This window comes from Mus caroli, chromosome 19, assembly GCF_900094665.2.
Source record: "Mus caroli chromosome 19, CAROLI_EIJ_v1.1, whole genome shotgun sequence".
Lineage (NCBI taxonomy): Eukaryota > Metazoa > Chordata > Mammalia > Rodentia > Muridae > Mus > Mus caroli.
In genome coordinates, this window is record NC_034588.1 from 13,580,142 (window position 1) to 13,598,142 (window position 18,001).

Below are 18,001 nucleotides of genomic sequence, written 5' to 3' on the forward strand. Positions count from 1 at the left end.
TAGCTACCCCGGTGCTTTTCTGACCGGAAGAGGCTTGTCGTCAGAGGTGGTTTTGACCCCTGCTTGAATGTTCAACTGCTTCTCTTCCACAGGCCCAAGAGGCAGGTTTTTAGAGCCTGCATTCAAGAGTTTCTGTTTCCTGCAGTTTCTGTGTCCTGTAGGTGAATGCACTTACCAAACCAGTAAGCCAGGTTTTCCTTTGGCATCCCCTTGTGGGGTGGCCTAAGGGTACTTCTGCTGGTTTCCCAAACTCCTGCCAAGGAGCTGTGATGTTCTCTTGCACTCAGCCTTGCTGTACCACAGAGCACAGCCACAGCCTGTCCTTTCAGGGTTAAGTCCTAAATTCTTGCCCGTTTCACTCTACATTTCCTATCTACACCTTCAGCTGGACTACAACAGGAACTTGTTTGGGGGGTAGGGAGGGTGTTTCATTATTCTGGGACTTTCTTAGAAAATTGACCTGCTCATTCATGTCACCCATAACTCTTAGGATGTTGATTACATTCACTTTAATGTATTAAAGCAGAAAAGATGGTAGAGGGCAAGGAAGTCCACTTAGCAGCAAGCTAATATAGCTAACTAATCTGATATTTCTAGTAGTTAGGTGTTTGTTTTGTAACTACCCAGAGGAGAGTGTTCTTCTGGGTCATCACCCAGATTATACATGCCTGTGACTATGTTAGCATCAAGTTGTATACTTTAAATAGATATGTTTGTGGTACGTGTATTATATCAAATATGCTGCTATTTTTAAAAAAGTTTATTTTTGTTAAAATGCAATAAGACAGCAGTTTTTTAATTACCTTAACCATGCACACACACGTATCTTGATGCAGTGTCTGTTTACAGATTGTCCTTGGTTTCTCAGTGTTCTGATGAGCAGTAGGTTTTAAGGACCTACACGATTAGGGACCGCTTTCCCGTCTCCACAGTCACAGCACGTTCTTGTGGGATAGCTAGAATATTTTATTAGTTTTTCCATTATTCCCAGGCTTAAATAGCAGTAGCTGGTGAATGGAATTGGGACGCCATGGGTAGATGATAGGACAAGCAAGTCTCTATCCTAATGTTAGTGCGAGGCAAGAGCTTTGGGTTTGAAGCACTACTCCATCCCTGTCGCGGTGTGGTGTGTTTCTGGGGAGAATGTGGGCAGATAAAAAGATTTTACCAATGCGGGAAGTACGAAGCTGAGCAAGGCCTAGTGACTTGCTATTTTCTGGCTTTTGTTTGTTTGTTTGTTTTCTGTTTTAAGTATTTTTTCATTCAGTTAACCTAATTTCTGTCCATTTTACTGTAGGTTCAAATCGGCATAGTTTGTGTGATACACTGCTTTCTTAGCTGCCTTATACTTTTTTACCCTCTTCTCTGTGATGAAACAGTTCGAGGAAGGGGAGGATAGAGCTTGCTTATCTTCTTGCTTGTTTGCTTGGTTTTAAAAATTTTACTCATACCTCCTTATCTAATGAAAATGTTAATCCATGTGTGATTAGGTCAGTTTATAAAAACATCACACTTGAGAATATATTACAAAATTCATTCAGTATATGTTCACCCTGTGGTCTTAATTGAGCCATATGTTATCGTGGTTTATGATATCTATTTAATTCTGAATTTGATTAGGGACGATTCTGTTGGCTCTGAAGCTAGAGGAGGAGATCAGCTTAAGACACTGGTCTCTCACCAGTCAGACGGGAGGAAGTCAGGGACATGAAAAACTTACCCAAAGCGTTAATAAAGTGCACTGAGGGACTTTCTTCTATTTTCTCAAGTAAGAGATCTGACTGTGGAGAGTCCTTAAGTCCTGCCTGCTGGCTATGCCTTTCTAGATATGATCATTCTGAGTAACAGATATTATCTTTGTAGGAAGAAGGCGAATTTTCTTGTGCAGTTTCCTCAGGAATAAGGGAAGGGCACACACTTATGAGGCTTAGGTTGAGCATTGGTATTTCTGAAGACACTGAATGGAGAGAAGCCCTGGTTCATTATCATTCCATTGTCTCTTACTGACAGCTGAAGAATCATATGGCCATTAGGGAAAAAGTGGGGGACAGAATTTAAATTAGTGAAATAAGTCACAGAATAGTTATATTTTTTTTTTTATTTTTTATTTTTGAGACTCTCATCATCCCTCCCATAAACCTCTCCTTACTCTTAGATTCATGGCCTCTGGTTTTCATTACGTGCACGTATATGTATATGCACATTCCTAAATATATGACTACAACATGCTCAGTCTAGATAATGTTGTGTGCGATCGGAGTAATTTAAATTTATCCACAGAAGCACGTTATGTGCTTATCTCCAGAGCTGAGCACTGAATACAAAAGGCTCAGTGTGAACATTATTTTTGTTGTTTCTTTCTTTCTAGTGCAGTGGTTCTCAACCTTCCTAATGCTGTGACCCTTTACTACAGTTCCTCATGTTATGGGGACCCCAGCCATAAAATTATTTCCATTGCTACTTCATAGCAATAATTTTGCTCCTGTTATGAATTGTAACATATATATCTGATATGCAGAATATCTGATATGTGACCCTTGAAAAGGGTTGTTGACTCTTTAAAGGCATCACAGCCCACAGGTTGAGAGCCACTGTTCCTTATGAAGTAAGAACCCATTGATTCCTAGTAAGTCTTTCCACTCCATAGGTAGTAGATTTTTCTGAAACTAACTTTTGGTTATCTTTGTGTTCCAAATAATGTTAGTATTAGCAAAGAATCCTTGCTGAACAGTATTAATGCTTCGACTATTATTATCTCAGTAGGTTCTCATGTAGAAAACTGGGAACAAGGCAATGTTTGTTTCAAGCATGGGTCCTGCCTTGTCTCCCTGCAGTCCCCTGCAAAGGGAGCATCCTTCTGTAGTTTCTGTCCTTGTTTGCTTTGTGTTGTTGTTTTTCTGCTGTTTGTTCATGTGTGCCCGCATATGTGTGTGTAGGAGGGTACAGATGCACTGTGGCTGGGCAGAGGTAGATGTTGGCATCTTTCTCATTGCTCTCTGCCTTATTTTTGATGCAGTGCCTCTCACTGAACCTGGAGCTCATCAGTTTGCTATTCTGCTGGGTGAGCAAGCCCTGTGTGTGATTCTGTCTCTGCCTTCCCCGAGGTGGGATTGCAGGTGCGCATTAGTGTGCCCTGCTTTTGTCATGTGTGTGCTGGGATTCAACAGATCCTCATACTTGTGCAACAATCACCTTGCTGATGAGTCATCTTCTCAGCCACCTGGCTTTGATTGCAAGACAGTCTCCCTAGTTTTCCAGGTTGGCCTTGGACTCAAGTCTTCTTGCTTCTCCTCCCAAGTGTTGGGATTATAGGTCTGTGTCACCAGGTTCTGTTTAAGATTAATTTTCACTTTAATCTCAAATGGTATGTGGACAATTACTGCTTCATAGGAGTGAATTTAGGAATTCTGCTTTTCCATAACATAATTCTGTTTTTCAAATCATTCTGTTAACATCCCTACTAGGCAGTCTTGGCGCACATACAAGTCCTTCCTAGTATTCTTAGTGCCATTTGAAATCATTGGGGTTCACAAAAAAAGCCCTATTCTACAATCTGAGCTCCTGCCTGTTTATTGGGACATTCTCATTGCCTTTCTTAATTGCATTGGCTTTTCCCTCTTGCACTTGAGTAATTCCCCTACCTCAAAAGATAATTATTTTTACAGGCTCAAAGTGACTCATGTTTTTATTGGACATGTAACCTTGAAAGAAGGCTGCTGTAGTTTCCAGTTCCTTTGAGTTGTTATTTAAGCATATATTAAATAATAGGTTGAAAATTCCTTATGAGAAAACCATAACTAGTGCTTTCTAAGGTTGTAAAGAACACACAGAGAAGGAAAGTAGTAAATCTTGAGGCTAGAGAGAACCTGAGTGTTCTTCAGGTCCATTTGCTCACCATCAGTATCCGGAAGCCATGCGGGTTGTTGTTAGGGGTCAGGGCTAGGAGGTCCCTGCTGAGGTCGAAGCTGTCTGTGCTACATGCTTGCCTGTGACTGATCTGAAGAATGTGAATATGGAAATCGGTGGTTAGGTCACCTTGAACCTTGATCTCTGCTGTAGACAGGTTGCTACCTTCAGGAAGGGCCACATGAACCTTCTGTCCCAAGGAAGCACCCACTGAGGGCTGAACATAGTTTTCTAAGTCACATCTTGCCATTTTCCACCCACTTCAATTTTAAAAGTGTGTATTTATGTGTGACCTAAAAATCTGGATAGAACAAATTCATGTTTTTTATTTTATGTGAAAAAATGAATGCTAAATTCTGTGGGTGAATATTTAGTCTGAAGAGTCCTCTTTTCTTAAGATGTACTTATTTTGACTTGGTATTTTCATGATCTCTTCATGCATTCCAAATAACATTAGTGAAGTGCTTGTTTTCTCCAAAGAAGTGGGTATGTAGCAGTGGTGTTACATTATAAATAAATGAGTGTATGGAACTTAGAGAGGAAAATAATTTCTTTTGCTAAGGATATTTATCTCCTAGGAAGTGAAACTGTAACCCTGGGTTCGCAGTCACTCTGACTCATCCATTAACAGAAGGAGCTCAGTCACCGCCGTGCCCTTGCCTTTGTTGAGAATATAGGACATAAACCACATCCTCTGGGCCATAGGTGGCCTCTACATCAGTGCTGCAGACCTTACAGCTCCACATAAAGGCTTTTCCTGGCAATGAATTCAGAGTTCAGGCTGAGTGCACTGTCTCCACAAACCCCACCTTAGGCTTCTCTAGAGTGCATTGTGTTTATTCAGCTAGAATTCCAGGTTTCTTCCAGTTTGAACCCTCACCACCCGTATCTCATCCATCTCTAATCTAGAATATTATACATCCATCCTACTGCTATCTTGGTCTAAATTTCCATTGTTTTATTAGCTTGGATCCCTGGAATATCCTATTAATTTGGCCTTACCACTCATTCTGAACACAGAAGCCATATTCCTTACCTTTCAAGAGTCTCAAAGCTGTGTAGTGCACTTAAAGCGTTCTTTGAACTCATTTCCTGAGCTGTAATATTCTGTGTACCTTGAATGTAGTCTCTACATCCCCGGTCTCTCCCCTTGCCTCCCTCCTCCTTCTCAACATATGTGTCTTAGCCATACTGCCCTTCTTAGCTTCCCTTTAACCTGACAGCTAAGCCCCTCCCCACCCTGATCTCACATCAGCCACTCTACAGCCTGGAATGGTGTTTCTTAATAATGTTGTGGTGGGATCTTGAATATTCAGATATTAGTATCATTGTGTCTTTTAAGGAAGTTGTTTTTTGATCTCTAAAAGGGGCAATTCTTTGGTAAAGACAGAATTTCACTAATCAGCCCTGTTTGAAGCAGGCTGGCCTGAACTCACAGACATCTATCTACCTGCCTCTGTCTCCCGAGTGCTAGGATTAAAGGCGTGTACTACCATGCCCAACCAGTTTCATCACCTTTAGTTGTTAAATGCATAGTACCCATCTCTGCCTGATACTTGATTCTTCACCTGTCATCATATATCAGGTACACATTTGCAGGTATAGATGCTATTCTCTGGGTGTAGCATGGGTCTTTGTCCTCTTAAACACTTAGTAGCTGTAATTACCTACAGGTGACCTGCACAGGAGTGGGGTCATCAACTTTCTATTATGGCAGTGGGAAGGGACTTGCCCTTCCCTAGGGATATATAGTATATAGTATATAGATAGGGATATCTTTAGTGATACAGTGGCTCAGAAGTGACCCATGCTCTTTTTATTCTTCGTGCTTTCATAAGTAACCACAATTAAACTGATTGGTTCACCAAGCTATACTTGAGTAGAGTGTTACTGTTTCAGGTGCCCTGATTCCCAAGGAAAAGTTCACTCAACAAAATGCCTTTGTGTAGCCGTGCTGCCTTTGAATTCACAGCTTTTCTTGAACTTCTGGAGTATTGGAATTTCAAGAGTGAATTGCTATTCCCAACTCTAGTGTTTTCTTTGTGAAGGCAATGAGTATCTTGTATCCTAGAAGTCTGAAAGAAAATCTTGTACAACTGGCACATTTCCCCTTTTGAATCTAGCTTAAATGTACTCACGGTTAACAGGGCCCTAAAAGTACTAAATGGGAAATTTAGAAATGAATAACATCTTAAGTTGCATACTGCTCATACCTGTGTCTTGTGATGCTCATCATACCTTTGGCCCATATAGCCACACTGTATATGCTATTAGCTTCTTAGTTACTTAGTAGTATCCCAGTTATCTGACTGACTGTCGTAAAATCAGTGTTTGTGTTCAGGTAACCTTACTTAATTTAATAATGCCTCTAAAGCAAAACAGTAGTGATAGTAGCAGTTCACATATGCAAAATGGAAGCTGAAAAGTGCATGATTTAAGTACAAATTCTTATAAGGAAAAATATCGTATGTTGAAGTTACTAAGATTTATAGTAAGAATGCATCTCTCATGATGGTTTTGCTATTATACTTCAGAGTGCAAGTTAATGGCACAGTCTGTGATAAATGCCAAACAAGGAGGAAAAAGGTGTATACTCACGTGCACACAGCAAAAAGACAATATAGATATTGTTAACTAACTATATATCATTTATCATATATTTGTGTGTATATATATGTAGAGTTTGAAAACTGCAGTTGCAGAGATCATGGTAGGCCTGTGGAGCATGAACTTACCCGTAGCCATAAAACTGTCAATAGGAGAAACCAGAGTACATAGTATATACCATGTCGCAGTAGTTAATAAATACATAGTATATACCATATCCCTGAGTAGTTAACAGATTATAGTATACATCAGATTTATAAAATCTGGACAGATTTATAAAACTGAGAAGAGATTAGGATCTTTAACATTATGGAGAATTTTCTCTTCAGTCATTTCTTTAGAATCCATTATTATATAAATGTGCAGCCAACAAAAGTCAGTGACAGAAGTGTCATTTCTATGTTTACCAGGAAGGAAATAAAGGAACAGAATGGATTTGCCAGTGATAGGATTAGAAGACTCAGTATGGTCCATATATTCAGCTAATTTATTTATTTTTGAGACACGGTCTCATATATCCCAAGGTAGCTTCAAGTTTTAAGTAGTTGAGAATAACCTTGAGTTTTCTCATCCTCCTAACTCTGGCTCACAAGTTCTGAGATTATAGCATGGGTTACCATGCTTGTTTTATGTGATGTTGAGACTCCAGCCTACGGCGTCTTATGTGTGGATGAGCACTTTCCTGACCTGGCCCTGTTTTTATCCCTCAGCACTTCCAGGCAGATAAGGGATGTGCAATGATGCTGAACTCAGCACTTCATTATTGTTGGAAGAACTTCTGTGCCAGTGTGGCTTTAAGATGTAGGTTGAATTTTGGAGAAAACTGTTGAGGTATTAAATACACTACCCATCACACATTAATATAAAGTGAGATAGGTATAAAGTATAACCCTTTAAGAAAAGCTAGAATAACACCCTCAAGTTTGGTGTTAATGGCAAACAGAAGAGGGAACTCAGAGGAAAGTAGGTAAGACAGCAATACAAATGGTAAATTTATATAGCAGCTTTAAGTCGGTCAATAAAAGAAAATGTGAGATCAGGGAGTGCTTGTACCCGAGTGCTAATTCCACCTTCAAGCCAGAACTGTTCAGTGGAACACAACAAGCAGATCCTTCAATACAATTTCAAGTAAAGATAAGTTTAGAGAATCAACACAGATGAGAAAAATTTGGAACATGTCTTTTCTCATGTTGTGTATAAAAATTAAATAATATATATTTTGTTCCTTAAATTTTAGGTATTTAAAAAGGTAGTGCTGAAGGTGGACCATGAGGAGCAAGGGGTACAGCTGTAGGAGCCCAACGCTACCCTAGAGGTTGCATTTTTGCACTGCCCCTCTAAGGAAGTAGAGTTAGCCATAGCTTTCTTCAGGAAGGCTATCAGATCATTCTTTATACAAGTCAAAAGTTCAAATACTCAGAATGCCTTATGCCAGAGGAATTGTTAAATATTGCACATCCTTATTTTTTTGTTTGTTTGTTTTAAATCACATGTTTATTTGAGTTCTCATGTACAAAGAGCAAGGTAGCTAATTAAACAATCTGAATCAGTGAGTTTGGGGCTCAAGGGAGAGACCCTGCTTCATTATATACAGTTGAGAGCAAACAAGGAAGACACCCAATGTCAACCTACGGCCTCCCCAAGCCTCGGCCCCCACACATGTTCATGCATTCCACATACATATACATGTAAAGAAAAAGAAAAAAGATAAACTCATATTGATACGTGTTCTTTCTAGCATACTAGTCCACATAATATTATTTAGAATAAAGCTGGTAAACACTTAGTAAAAATCCAGTCTCAGTTCAGCAGGACTTATCTATGAGTCTATTTCCACAGTCTATTTTCTGATGAACAGCATATTGATTCATTAGGCTCTGAGGTGCCCCAGTGTTAAAGGCAGGAGGGACCCAGACAAATGGTATCGTTGGGTAACAACTCCACAAACACTTTTGAAAAGTTGCACATCCTTATGATAGCCTTTGTTATGAATAATTTCCAAAAAACAATTAGCAACATGGGATAATTACCACAGATTGCAAGTAGAAACAATACGTCATTGTTCAAGAACAACAGCAACAACAAAATATCTAGAAAAAGAAACTGTAAGGAAATATTTAAAATATTTTATTTTTAGAAGCATTTTCTAGGGTGAGTATTTATAACTTTGGTAAGAAGGAGGAAAGTTCAGTTGATAAGATATATGATTGGGAGTCTTTCACAGAGAGGAGACCCTGGTAGGCTTTAGTCTGTCTTCTTCTTGATTAACTGTCAAATAGCAGATTTCTTGAAAGTCACTTCCCTCCTTGGTAAAACCAGTGAGCTCTAGGCTTGAAACTTTTCTTTGAAATACTACCTGTAGGCTTGTAGGGAGGGAGGGTGGGAAGGTGAGCAGATGGTCACGAAGAACCCCCAGAAAGCCTTACCAGGAAGAGTCGCATATATTTTCTCTTCTCCAAAGATAGCTAGTTCTTTTAATTAAAAAATTAGATATAGTTCATCTGCTATTCCACTCAGAAAGTTTTCATATATTTAGAAGGTCATGTGACAACTGATACTAGTTTTATTGTTGTTTGGTTTTTCTTTAAGGCAGTCATGCTATGTAGCCCAGCTAACCTAGAACTCATTTTGTAGAATAGGTCATTTTGTAGGCTAGGTCATTCTTGAAGTTCTTCTAGCTTTTGCTTCCCTAAGGGCTGTATTACGGGCATTGATAGCCATGCCTGGCTTTTGATGTTCTTTTTTTAAATGCTCAGAGGCTCACCATGGGCACCCCTCAGAAAGAGTGTTGGGGTGGGAGGTAGGACAGATAGTAGTGTTTTCCTTGCAGTCATGAGGACCTGAGTCTGATCTCCATGTTGTAGCCAGCCAGTTGTGGACCTATGTGGTTTTCATCTCAGCATTGGTTCTTTGAACATGGAGATCCCTGGGGCATTCTGGCCAGCCACATTCACCTACTTGGCAAATTCCAGCCTAAGAGACATAGTCTCAAAAAATGACTATGTCCAAGGAACACTGCCTGATGTTGTCCATTGGCCTACACATATTTGTACATGTAGACATGCCAGAGGAGTCTCAGTGTGTCTGTCTGTCTGTCTGTCTGTCTCTTGTTTTACCCTCTTCCCCCCCCCCCCCCCCCCCCCCCGATCTGTCTCGCTGACTCCTGAGGATATACACCTTTGTTGAGTCTTACTGTGCCTATTAGACAACTTTCTGTGAGGCTTTAACTTCTTTGGGAAACCTAAGGCCACACAATTTCCAAAATACTTCCAGTAAATCGCTGAATTTTCAATGTACTTTGTCTGCCTTTTTGTTGAAAACAAATTAACTGGATTAGCTATTACTATACCTCCTGGTTCCATTAGTTTTTACTTACAATTGGGGATACCAAAATCAGCTTTTCTTTTCTTTTTTGCTATATTTTAAAAAGTTGTCTAGTACTTTCTATAAGACTACACTGGGGATAAACGATTAAATATACCCAGCTGTTACCTTGAAGGACAGTTTTGTGAAGAAGAGAAAGTTGAAGTGACTTTGTTGTCAGAGATGCCCAGTTTCCTGTCTGAATGGAGGAAAACACAAAGGCAGAATGTACACTTAAATGCAGTCAGCGGACAACACATGGATTGCATTTGGCTTAGGGTTTGACCACATCATCTCATTGCTTACCATTAATTCTTTGAGGTTGTAGGTGACTGATGTGCTCCTTGGTAGGAGTTCGTCCTTGAAGTATCTGGTTCTACTTTATCCAAGGTGATAGAGAAGTAGCCCGTGCTCGGCTTGCTGGGCCTGAGATTTCATGCTATTCCTGCCTTAACCCAGTGGATCTGAAACAAGTCGCCTGACTTGTAATGCGGCTTCACAAGCCTTGTTTTTCTCCCTTTATCTGGGAGCTGGCCAAGCAGGAGGGTGGGGTCGGGGCATTTGGCTTCAGCCTTTATATTCATCAAGGGCTTCGGATGTGGACTTCAGAATCTCCAAACACAGTCATGAAAGGCCAAGCAGGATGAAATAAGTATATTCAATAGAACAGTTTTCCTGACTGTATTTTGGAATTTCTCTTCTATCTACATAATCTAAAGAAGTGGTGTGGATGGTCTTCAGCCTATAAGAGGTCCTCCTAGGTCTATTTTCTGCTTTTCTGTGAGGCAAAGAGGATGAATAAGTGAACTGTTAGAATTACTAGTAATGTTAGTATTTGTTCTGCTGGAATCTTTGTATGTAGATGGCACACCAGAGTCCTTCCGAGCAGGCACAGTAGTACCTACATTATAGTAGTAGCATAGTAGTAGAGCATTGAGGGACGCTGGTGTTGTTCATTGGCAAGAGAGTGTGAGAGGCAGAATCAATGAGTCTATGATTACTTCAACAAAAATGCTAATTAGAGAGCAAACCACTAAATCTATGATTGCTTTCTGTAATAAATGCTAATTCATGACCCTTAAAGATAATGTATGATTGGATTTGAAAGTCATTTTTGACAGAACCATTTGCAAATCACATCGTGCAAATTGGCAGAATAATTAGCATAAGTGTGGATGCTTCCTGTGAATTGGATTAAGAGTATGAATTTGTGGCAGGCTCTATATGTAGGTTTCGGTTGTGTTGAAAAGATCTGGACAAAGAAAACCTGAACTGCCAATATTGCATGTGTGGGGTGTGGTATGTGTGTGTGTGTGTGTCTGTGTGTGTGTGATGGTGCAAGCCAACCAGGCTACCAAGCCATGTCCTCTACTGTAGGGTGTTAAATGTAAGTTTAATGTTTGTTCTGATGGATCATGATGCCAAGTGAAGTAGGGATTGCTCTTTGTTCTTTATCCAGATTCAGGGAGTAGGGAAGGAAACGCATAGTGTTCTTTGCAGCCAAATATAAATGCTAGATGAAATAGCCTTTTATATGGATAGCATGGTTCTTAAGTCTAAGTACGTTGAGGAACTGTCCTGAGACATGCAGTGATTGTTTCTAGAGATGCTAGCAACTTTTCTAGAGACATATTGATAGTGCATTGCTGAAGGAGAACACAGACTTCCCGTGGGCCTCACAGCCTCCCATAGGTTGACTTGCTTGTTGAATGCTATTAAATGATTTGAGGAGACATGTGTTCAGTGTAGCAAAAAATAGGAGGCCAGTCATATGATGACACAGGTATACACATCCCTGACTTTTTGCAGGTAGGTCATGTATGCTCGGTGAGGTGTAAAGGGTGCGTACAAAGTTTTGCTTACAAAGAGGTGACAGAAAGCATAAGTCACTGTCCTTTATATTAGGGAAGGGGAGAAAAAGGGAGGGGTCTTATGCACAGATGCACACAACCTCTCTAATTTACTTATTATAGATTTAATTAATTGCTGTATTTCTTAGTACTGAGGGGAGACTCACAGCCCAGATTTCTGGTTTGAGCTTTCTCACATTTTGTTTGTTCAGTGTCACTACAGTGATCTCCAGAAGAGTGACTTGAGAGCGAGGCACTGAAAATGATGGCCTTGACAGTCCAGAGAGTAAGTCCTAGGAAAGCTTATGGACACAGGGCAGAGCAGGAGCAGAGGGTAGCCACCATCGCCTTTCCTCTCCTGCATATCACCCCGTCCCTTGTAAATGTGGGCGTGTAATTCCAAGGCTCCAAGGTGAAAGGGACTCTGCAGAACAGGCTGGCTAGTTGTATTCATCAATCAGTGAAAGTTGAAAGAACTTGCCTCAATGAATATGATAGAGAGTGACCAAAGACAACTCCTGACACCCACCATGGGCTTCCGTGTGTGTGTGTGTGTGTGTGTGTGTGTGTGTGAGAGAGAGAGAGAGAGAGAGCATGCACATACCTACACACATGCAAATAAACAAATAAACCACCTGCAGTAAAACCTTCGGTTCAGAATTACCTTTCATTGTAGCGTCTGAGGGCCTGTATTATCTGTTACCTAAGATACTTAGGTAAAAAAATTCGTTCTTATTTGAATGTTCGTGATTGTTTATGAAGAGAGCAGTAAAACTGAAACATCAGAAAAGCAACGTGGCCTGAGGGTGGATTTGCAGTTCTAGTTCTTGGTCTCTCCTTCCTTCTCCTCCTGTTCTTTGCAGACTTGCTGGGAGAAAGGCCATCATTCTCATTTTGTTCTTTCATATTTAAATATCTGGAATGTGGGTTATTTTTATACATATAAATGTTCCTTATATTGTTGGGGAGTGGAAAAGGACTTAAGAAAAGGCACTTGCATTTAGAAATGTGATGATTTCAGATTTAGAAATATATATTGAGGATGGTAAAGATAAGAAAAACTGGAAGAAAAACATCTAACAACAAGAAAGCTTCATAACAACAACTAAGTTTCTGAGTTGTGTTATTCCCATGTCTGAGACAGAGACACAACTCAACCAACCAGGTCCTGCAGATAAACACTGGCTTCCATGGTTCAGCCTGCAACCTGCGTTCTGGTCTAGCAGGAATTGTCTACTTTTGCCCCAGTTCTTAACTGGAGAAAAATGTCTTAGGTTTTAGGCCTTTTCTGCTTGTTTATTTCTGAAATGTGTCAGTATAAGGATATTACCATTGCAGAGTGCAGGATGCATTTCAGATATGTCTCAGGGGTAGGGCTTGGTCATGTGTCAGTGATTTTTTTTTCCTTTTTTCCTATGTTGCTCTTGCACTTGTTTCTCAGAGTTGCAGGGTTAAAAGTCCCTGTTTTGTATGTCTGTGCTCAGTGGCTTCCTAAGATGTGACTAGTGTTTGAGCTCATCTGCCTGCCTTTAAAATGCATGTGCCTGATGCTCTGAGTGTCCTCTGTAGGCAGCATTTTGATTTTTGTATGGTGCTTCTCAGCAGGAGTTTTGGGGCTAGTTTTGTTATCTGGAAGACCAGAAAAGCAGTTATGATCTAATCTGCTGCTGCCATTTCTATTCCAGGGACAGGGGAGAGTGGCAAGAGCACCTTCATCAAGCAGATGAGGATCATCCATGGGTCGGGCTACTCTGATGAAGACAAGCGCGGCTTCACCAAGCTGGTGTATCAGAACATCTTCACGGCCATGCAGGCCATGATCAGAGCGATGGACACGCTCAAGATCCCATACAAGTATGAACACAATAAGGTAAGCGCACTCATTGGAACAGTTGGCAGAATGGGGTCTAAACCCTCCTAGAGTGGACAGTGAGCATTTGAAATCCCTCCCCTCCCCTCCCCTCCCCTCCCCTCCCCTCGTCTTTGTGTATGCGTGAGTACACAGGTGCTGACTCATGGAGGCTGGAAGTGTCTTCCTCTGTCATTCTTCACCTTATTGGATCGTTTATATTATAAAGCGAAAGATACCTTAACTATTACCTGGCCTGTTTGATACTAAAAAAAATTGTTGACAGTTGCAAAGCTGGATATAGCTTTCGGAATGCCACAGCAACATTGGAATTTCCTCTAATATTGCCTAAGTGTTGCTTCATTGAATGAGAAGCTTCACTGGCTGTGGAGGGAGCTGGGGACCAGATGGCATGGCACTGCACATCTTTTTATAGGCCTCACTCTTTTCTAAGGATTCTAAACTTAGGAAGCAACTTGTAATACATGTCAGTATGTTGCACACTTTTACCAAACTACGATTAATTTTTCCTTGAGTGTAGGTATCCATGATTTTGTCCATGGGAATTCTTTGCTGAAAAGGCAGTTTCTATAATGGTGAGCTGCTTCAACTCTCCCCGAATTGAGGAAACACATGTTTTAAGATTCCTTTTGAACATACAGTGATACAGAGCTTGTTTATTTATACACACCACCTTGTCTTTTCTCTGAATACAGACAGGTTCATAGCTAACAATAAAAGAGACTATCTTTTAGTAAAGCCTGCCTGTGTAAAGTGTGTGACCATGAGATTGCTTCAGTATTTAGTTCTTTCTAAAAGGATGAATTCCAGTCATCTTCCACAGATGCGTTCTTCTGATTACATTCTCAGTCTTCGTCTAGAATTTGATTATTAATAAAAAGGAGGTGATTGAGTGCCTCTGTGTTAGCATGGATAGGAAACTGTCTGGAATTGCAGTGTGGTGAAGAATGTCTGAATTGGGCAGTTGGTGTTCTTCCTGTACTCCGGTTGTAGTATTTCATATGTGCATGCATGATCTCCTCGGATTGCACGATACCTTTCAGAGAGCATCATGCTTGTTGGGAATCGTTCCCACCTCAACAACACAGGCAAAGCAGAGGGGGCTTTTGCTCATTGTGTAGAACATCCCTGATGGGGGCTCCTGGTATCCCTTTGCAGCTGATTTGTGATGTCTGTGAAATCAGGGATTGAGGCAGTCTAGAAGTGTCTATAGTCTGTCCATTGCCAGCTCTGCAAGAGAAAAACACCTGATATGGAGCTATTACATGAAAAGAAATGATAGTGGGGACTCAGCCTGTGCTAACGTCAAGCTGACAAGTTCACTTTTCTTTTTATTCTATAGTTTGAGCATCCTTGATCTGAAAATGCTATGGTGGAGGACAATGGATAGATTACAGGATTCAGTCTTTCCTTCCACCTGTATAAATCCAGTAAAAATATTAAAAATTTATGTAAAAGATACATTTATTCCATGAGCATGAAAAACAAGTAGCTTAAGCCTCATCTCACAGATACTTGTATATATGCATGTGTTACCATATTTAAAAGCTCTGCAGTGGAGGATGTTTCTGGTGCAAGTATTTCTGACAAGGATACTCACCCTTACCTAGTTTCTAAGTTTAGTCTTTGAAGTTCTAATGACCAGGCTCACTTAGCAACTAGTCTTTAGCTCCGTTTGCCTAAGTAGCTATGGATTGTTACTATGACACGTGGTTTTCCTTTTCATTTGGAGTGGAGGGGAACTAAGAGGACCACTAAGTACTATGCCACCTGTCTTAGTCAGGGTTTCTATTCCTGCACAAACATCATGACCAAGAAGCAAGTTGGGGAGGAAAGGGTTTATTCGGCTTACACTTCCATACTGCTGTTCATCACCAAGGAAATCAGAACTGGAACTCAAGTAGGTCAGGAAGCAGGAGCTGATGCAGAGGCCATGGAGGGATGTTCTTTACTGGCTTGCTTCCCCTGGTTTGCTCAGCCTGCTCCCTTACAGAACCTAGACTACCAGCCCAGAGATGGTCCCACCCACAAGGGGCCTTTCCCCCTTGATCACTAATTGAGAAAATGCCTTACAATTGGATCTCATGGAGGCATCTCCTCAACTGAAGCTCCTTTCTCTGTGATAACTCCAGCTCTGTCAAGTTGACACAAAACTAGCCAATACACTACCTAAGCATAAGGAACGACATGTCACAGGAAAGTACCTCATTAGGGTTGGGGGCATGATTCAGTCAGTATCTTACCTTGCAAGCCTGAAGATCTGGGTTCTGTCCTCAGAACTGAGCCAAAAATGCTGAGGCATTATTACATGGGCATGTAATCCCAGCATTGGAGATGCAAAGACATGTAGATCTCTCAGGTTCTTAGCCAGCCAGCTAGCCTAATTGTGAATGTCAGGCAAATGAGAATGGTGCCAGCGACATTCGCCAGCCCTCAGTTTCTTGGTTATGTGCATGCATACCCACTCCTAAGATGTAAGCATTTGTTAAAAATGTTTACATTATTCTGATTTTGTATTTCCTTAAAAAAGAAAAACCCTCAAGATCTTCAATGCTATTTTTCAAGAAAAAGTAGCCAAAATTCTGAAGACTGTATTATTCCTGTCTTTGATCAACTCAATAAGAAATTGCTACATAAAAATGAAACAAAACAAAAACCACAAGGGAATTTTCTTCGTCCCCAGAATGACCACATATTGATTGCACTGAGGACTTTCCACCTGTGTAATAAACAGAACTAACAATTTCGTGTTTTGGTCTGTCTGTCAAAACATCTGGGAAGCCAAAGATTTGTAGGCTGCAGAAACCAACCTGGATGAGGAAAAGGAAAAGTTTTGAGTGTGTGAGCTCACAGGAGGCCTGAGAAGCTGAAGGGCTGTGCTTGGAGAGATGAACTCCAGCCAATTTGAGTCTTTCAACACTCACTTCTGATTCAGATCCTGGGAACAAGTCTTGGACTGGCCAGCCTGGATTCTTTGCTAGCTCTTTAGACAGGGGAAGGAAGTCTGGTCAATGTGATTGACAGTCCCTGGGGGAGATCTGGGTACTGCTAGTGGAAAAAGGAGAACAATTCTGGCCCCGTTCACAAATGTCTACCACAAAAGTGCACAGTCGATTTATAACACGGAATGACATGTGAACTCCCTGTAGATGCAAGTCCTCCGAGTTTACTTAGCATTTACCCTAAAATACAATTTCTTATTCTGGACCTACTCTGGGTTATAGGGTGGGAAGGGACTCAAGTTAGTGATCGAGTGACAGCTATCTTCTATCCTGTGTGCACTGTGGTAAGTGTATACCAGCATTTGAGTTCTAGCACAGAAAAGCCAAAGAATCTTGCAGTCTTTACATTTGTTAAGAGTTTTTCATTTCTTCTTAGTCTAGGCCTGAGTTTTCTCATGTGTGGGAGTGGGACAAACAGTGATAAGGTGGTTCAAAGTGGGAAAGATCATGCATGTGAAATACCTTTAAAATTTTTGGCAGTGTCAAATAGAGGAAAAGCCATTCTCAGAGCATGGTCATTGGGATAGTGTGCCAAGGGAGGCACAGATCACTCCTTTCCTGGATGTGTTCAGAACAGAATGGATTGTTAACATGTGGCTTTCTCTAAAGCTGTCTTTCCAAGCTAAAGCATGCGGTGAACTGGACAAACTGAAATCTTTTCTGACAATCACCTCGCTCGTGCTGATCCCTGAGGAAAGAGTTTAGCAATAGACGGGCACTGGCTCTCTCCCTTCTGTGTTCTCACCGAAGCAGAGCTTATGCATAGAAGAACGCGTATTCTCAGTAGTGAGAGTCAGTCAGGTATCACCACTTTGAACATGTCGGTACCTAAGCTCTTAGTGTGAGTCAGCGCAACCAGTACCTTGGGCTCATTACCCCTTATTTTAGATTATTTATCTACCAACCACAGGGGATCACCTCTTTGATGTTTAAGGACATTTAGTTTTGCCAATGTTTCAACCTGTATTCAAGAAGGCACATATTGTATGAACTTTGATATCTGTATTTCACTTAAATCATATTTGAGGGTACCAAAGAACTTGGCTTGGTGGTGAAAATATTTTTTTTTATCTGTTTAGTCACATAGTCACATTTGTTTAACATCTAGTTTTCTAGCTATTTTATAAGGTATTTGTTTGTTTGTTTTTATATATGTTTTCTTTAAATATGTGTTTCTGACTGTTACAAATAATACAAATGTAGGCACTCTTGAAACTGCCTTTGGTTAACATATAATTATGTTTACCAAACAAAAACACATAAGCTTTTACCTGCCTCTATTAGATTGCCTGATTTATTATTGCTTTGTAGGGGCTCTTTATATATTAACAACTCTCTGCTTAGTAAATGCAATTGTGAATATTTTCTTTACTTGTGATTTACTTTCCATTTTCTTACTGGTT

At 40.6% G+C, this 18,001-nt stretch overlaps 1 protein-coding gene across 2 annotated transcripts in view; it reads left to right on the plus strand.

Annotated features, from left to right (window-relative positions):
* LOC110285306 (guanine nucleotide-binding protein G(q) subunit alpha) overlaps positions 1 to 18,001 on the plus strand; it is a 243,182-nt gene that overhangs the window by 71,462 nt on the left and 153,719 nt on the right. For both annotated transcript variants that reach the window (XM_021151368.2, XM_029472526.1), the window contains exon 2: positions 13,412 to 13,596. In XM_021151368.2, coding sequence (XP_021007027.2) covers positions 13,412 to 13,596 — 185 coding nt within the window. The remainder of the gene's footprint in view (positions 1 to 13,411; positions 13,597 to 18,001) is intronic.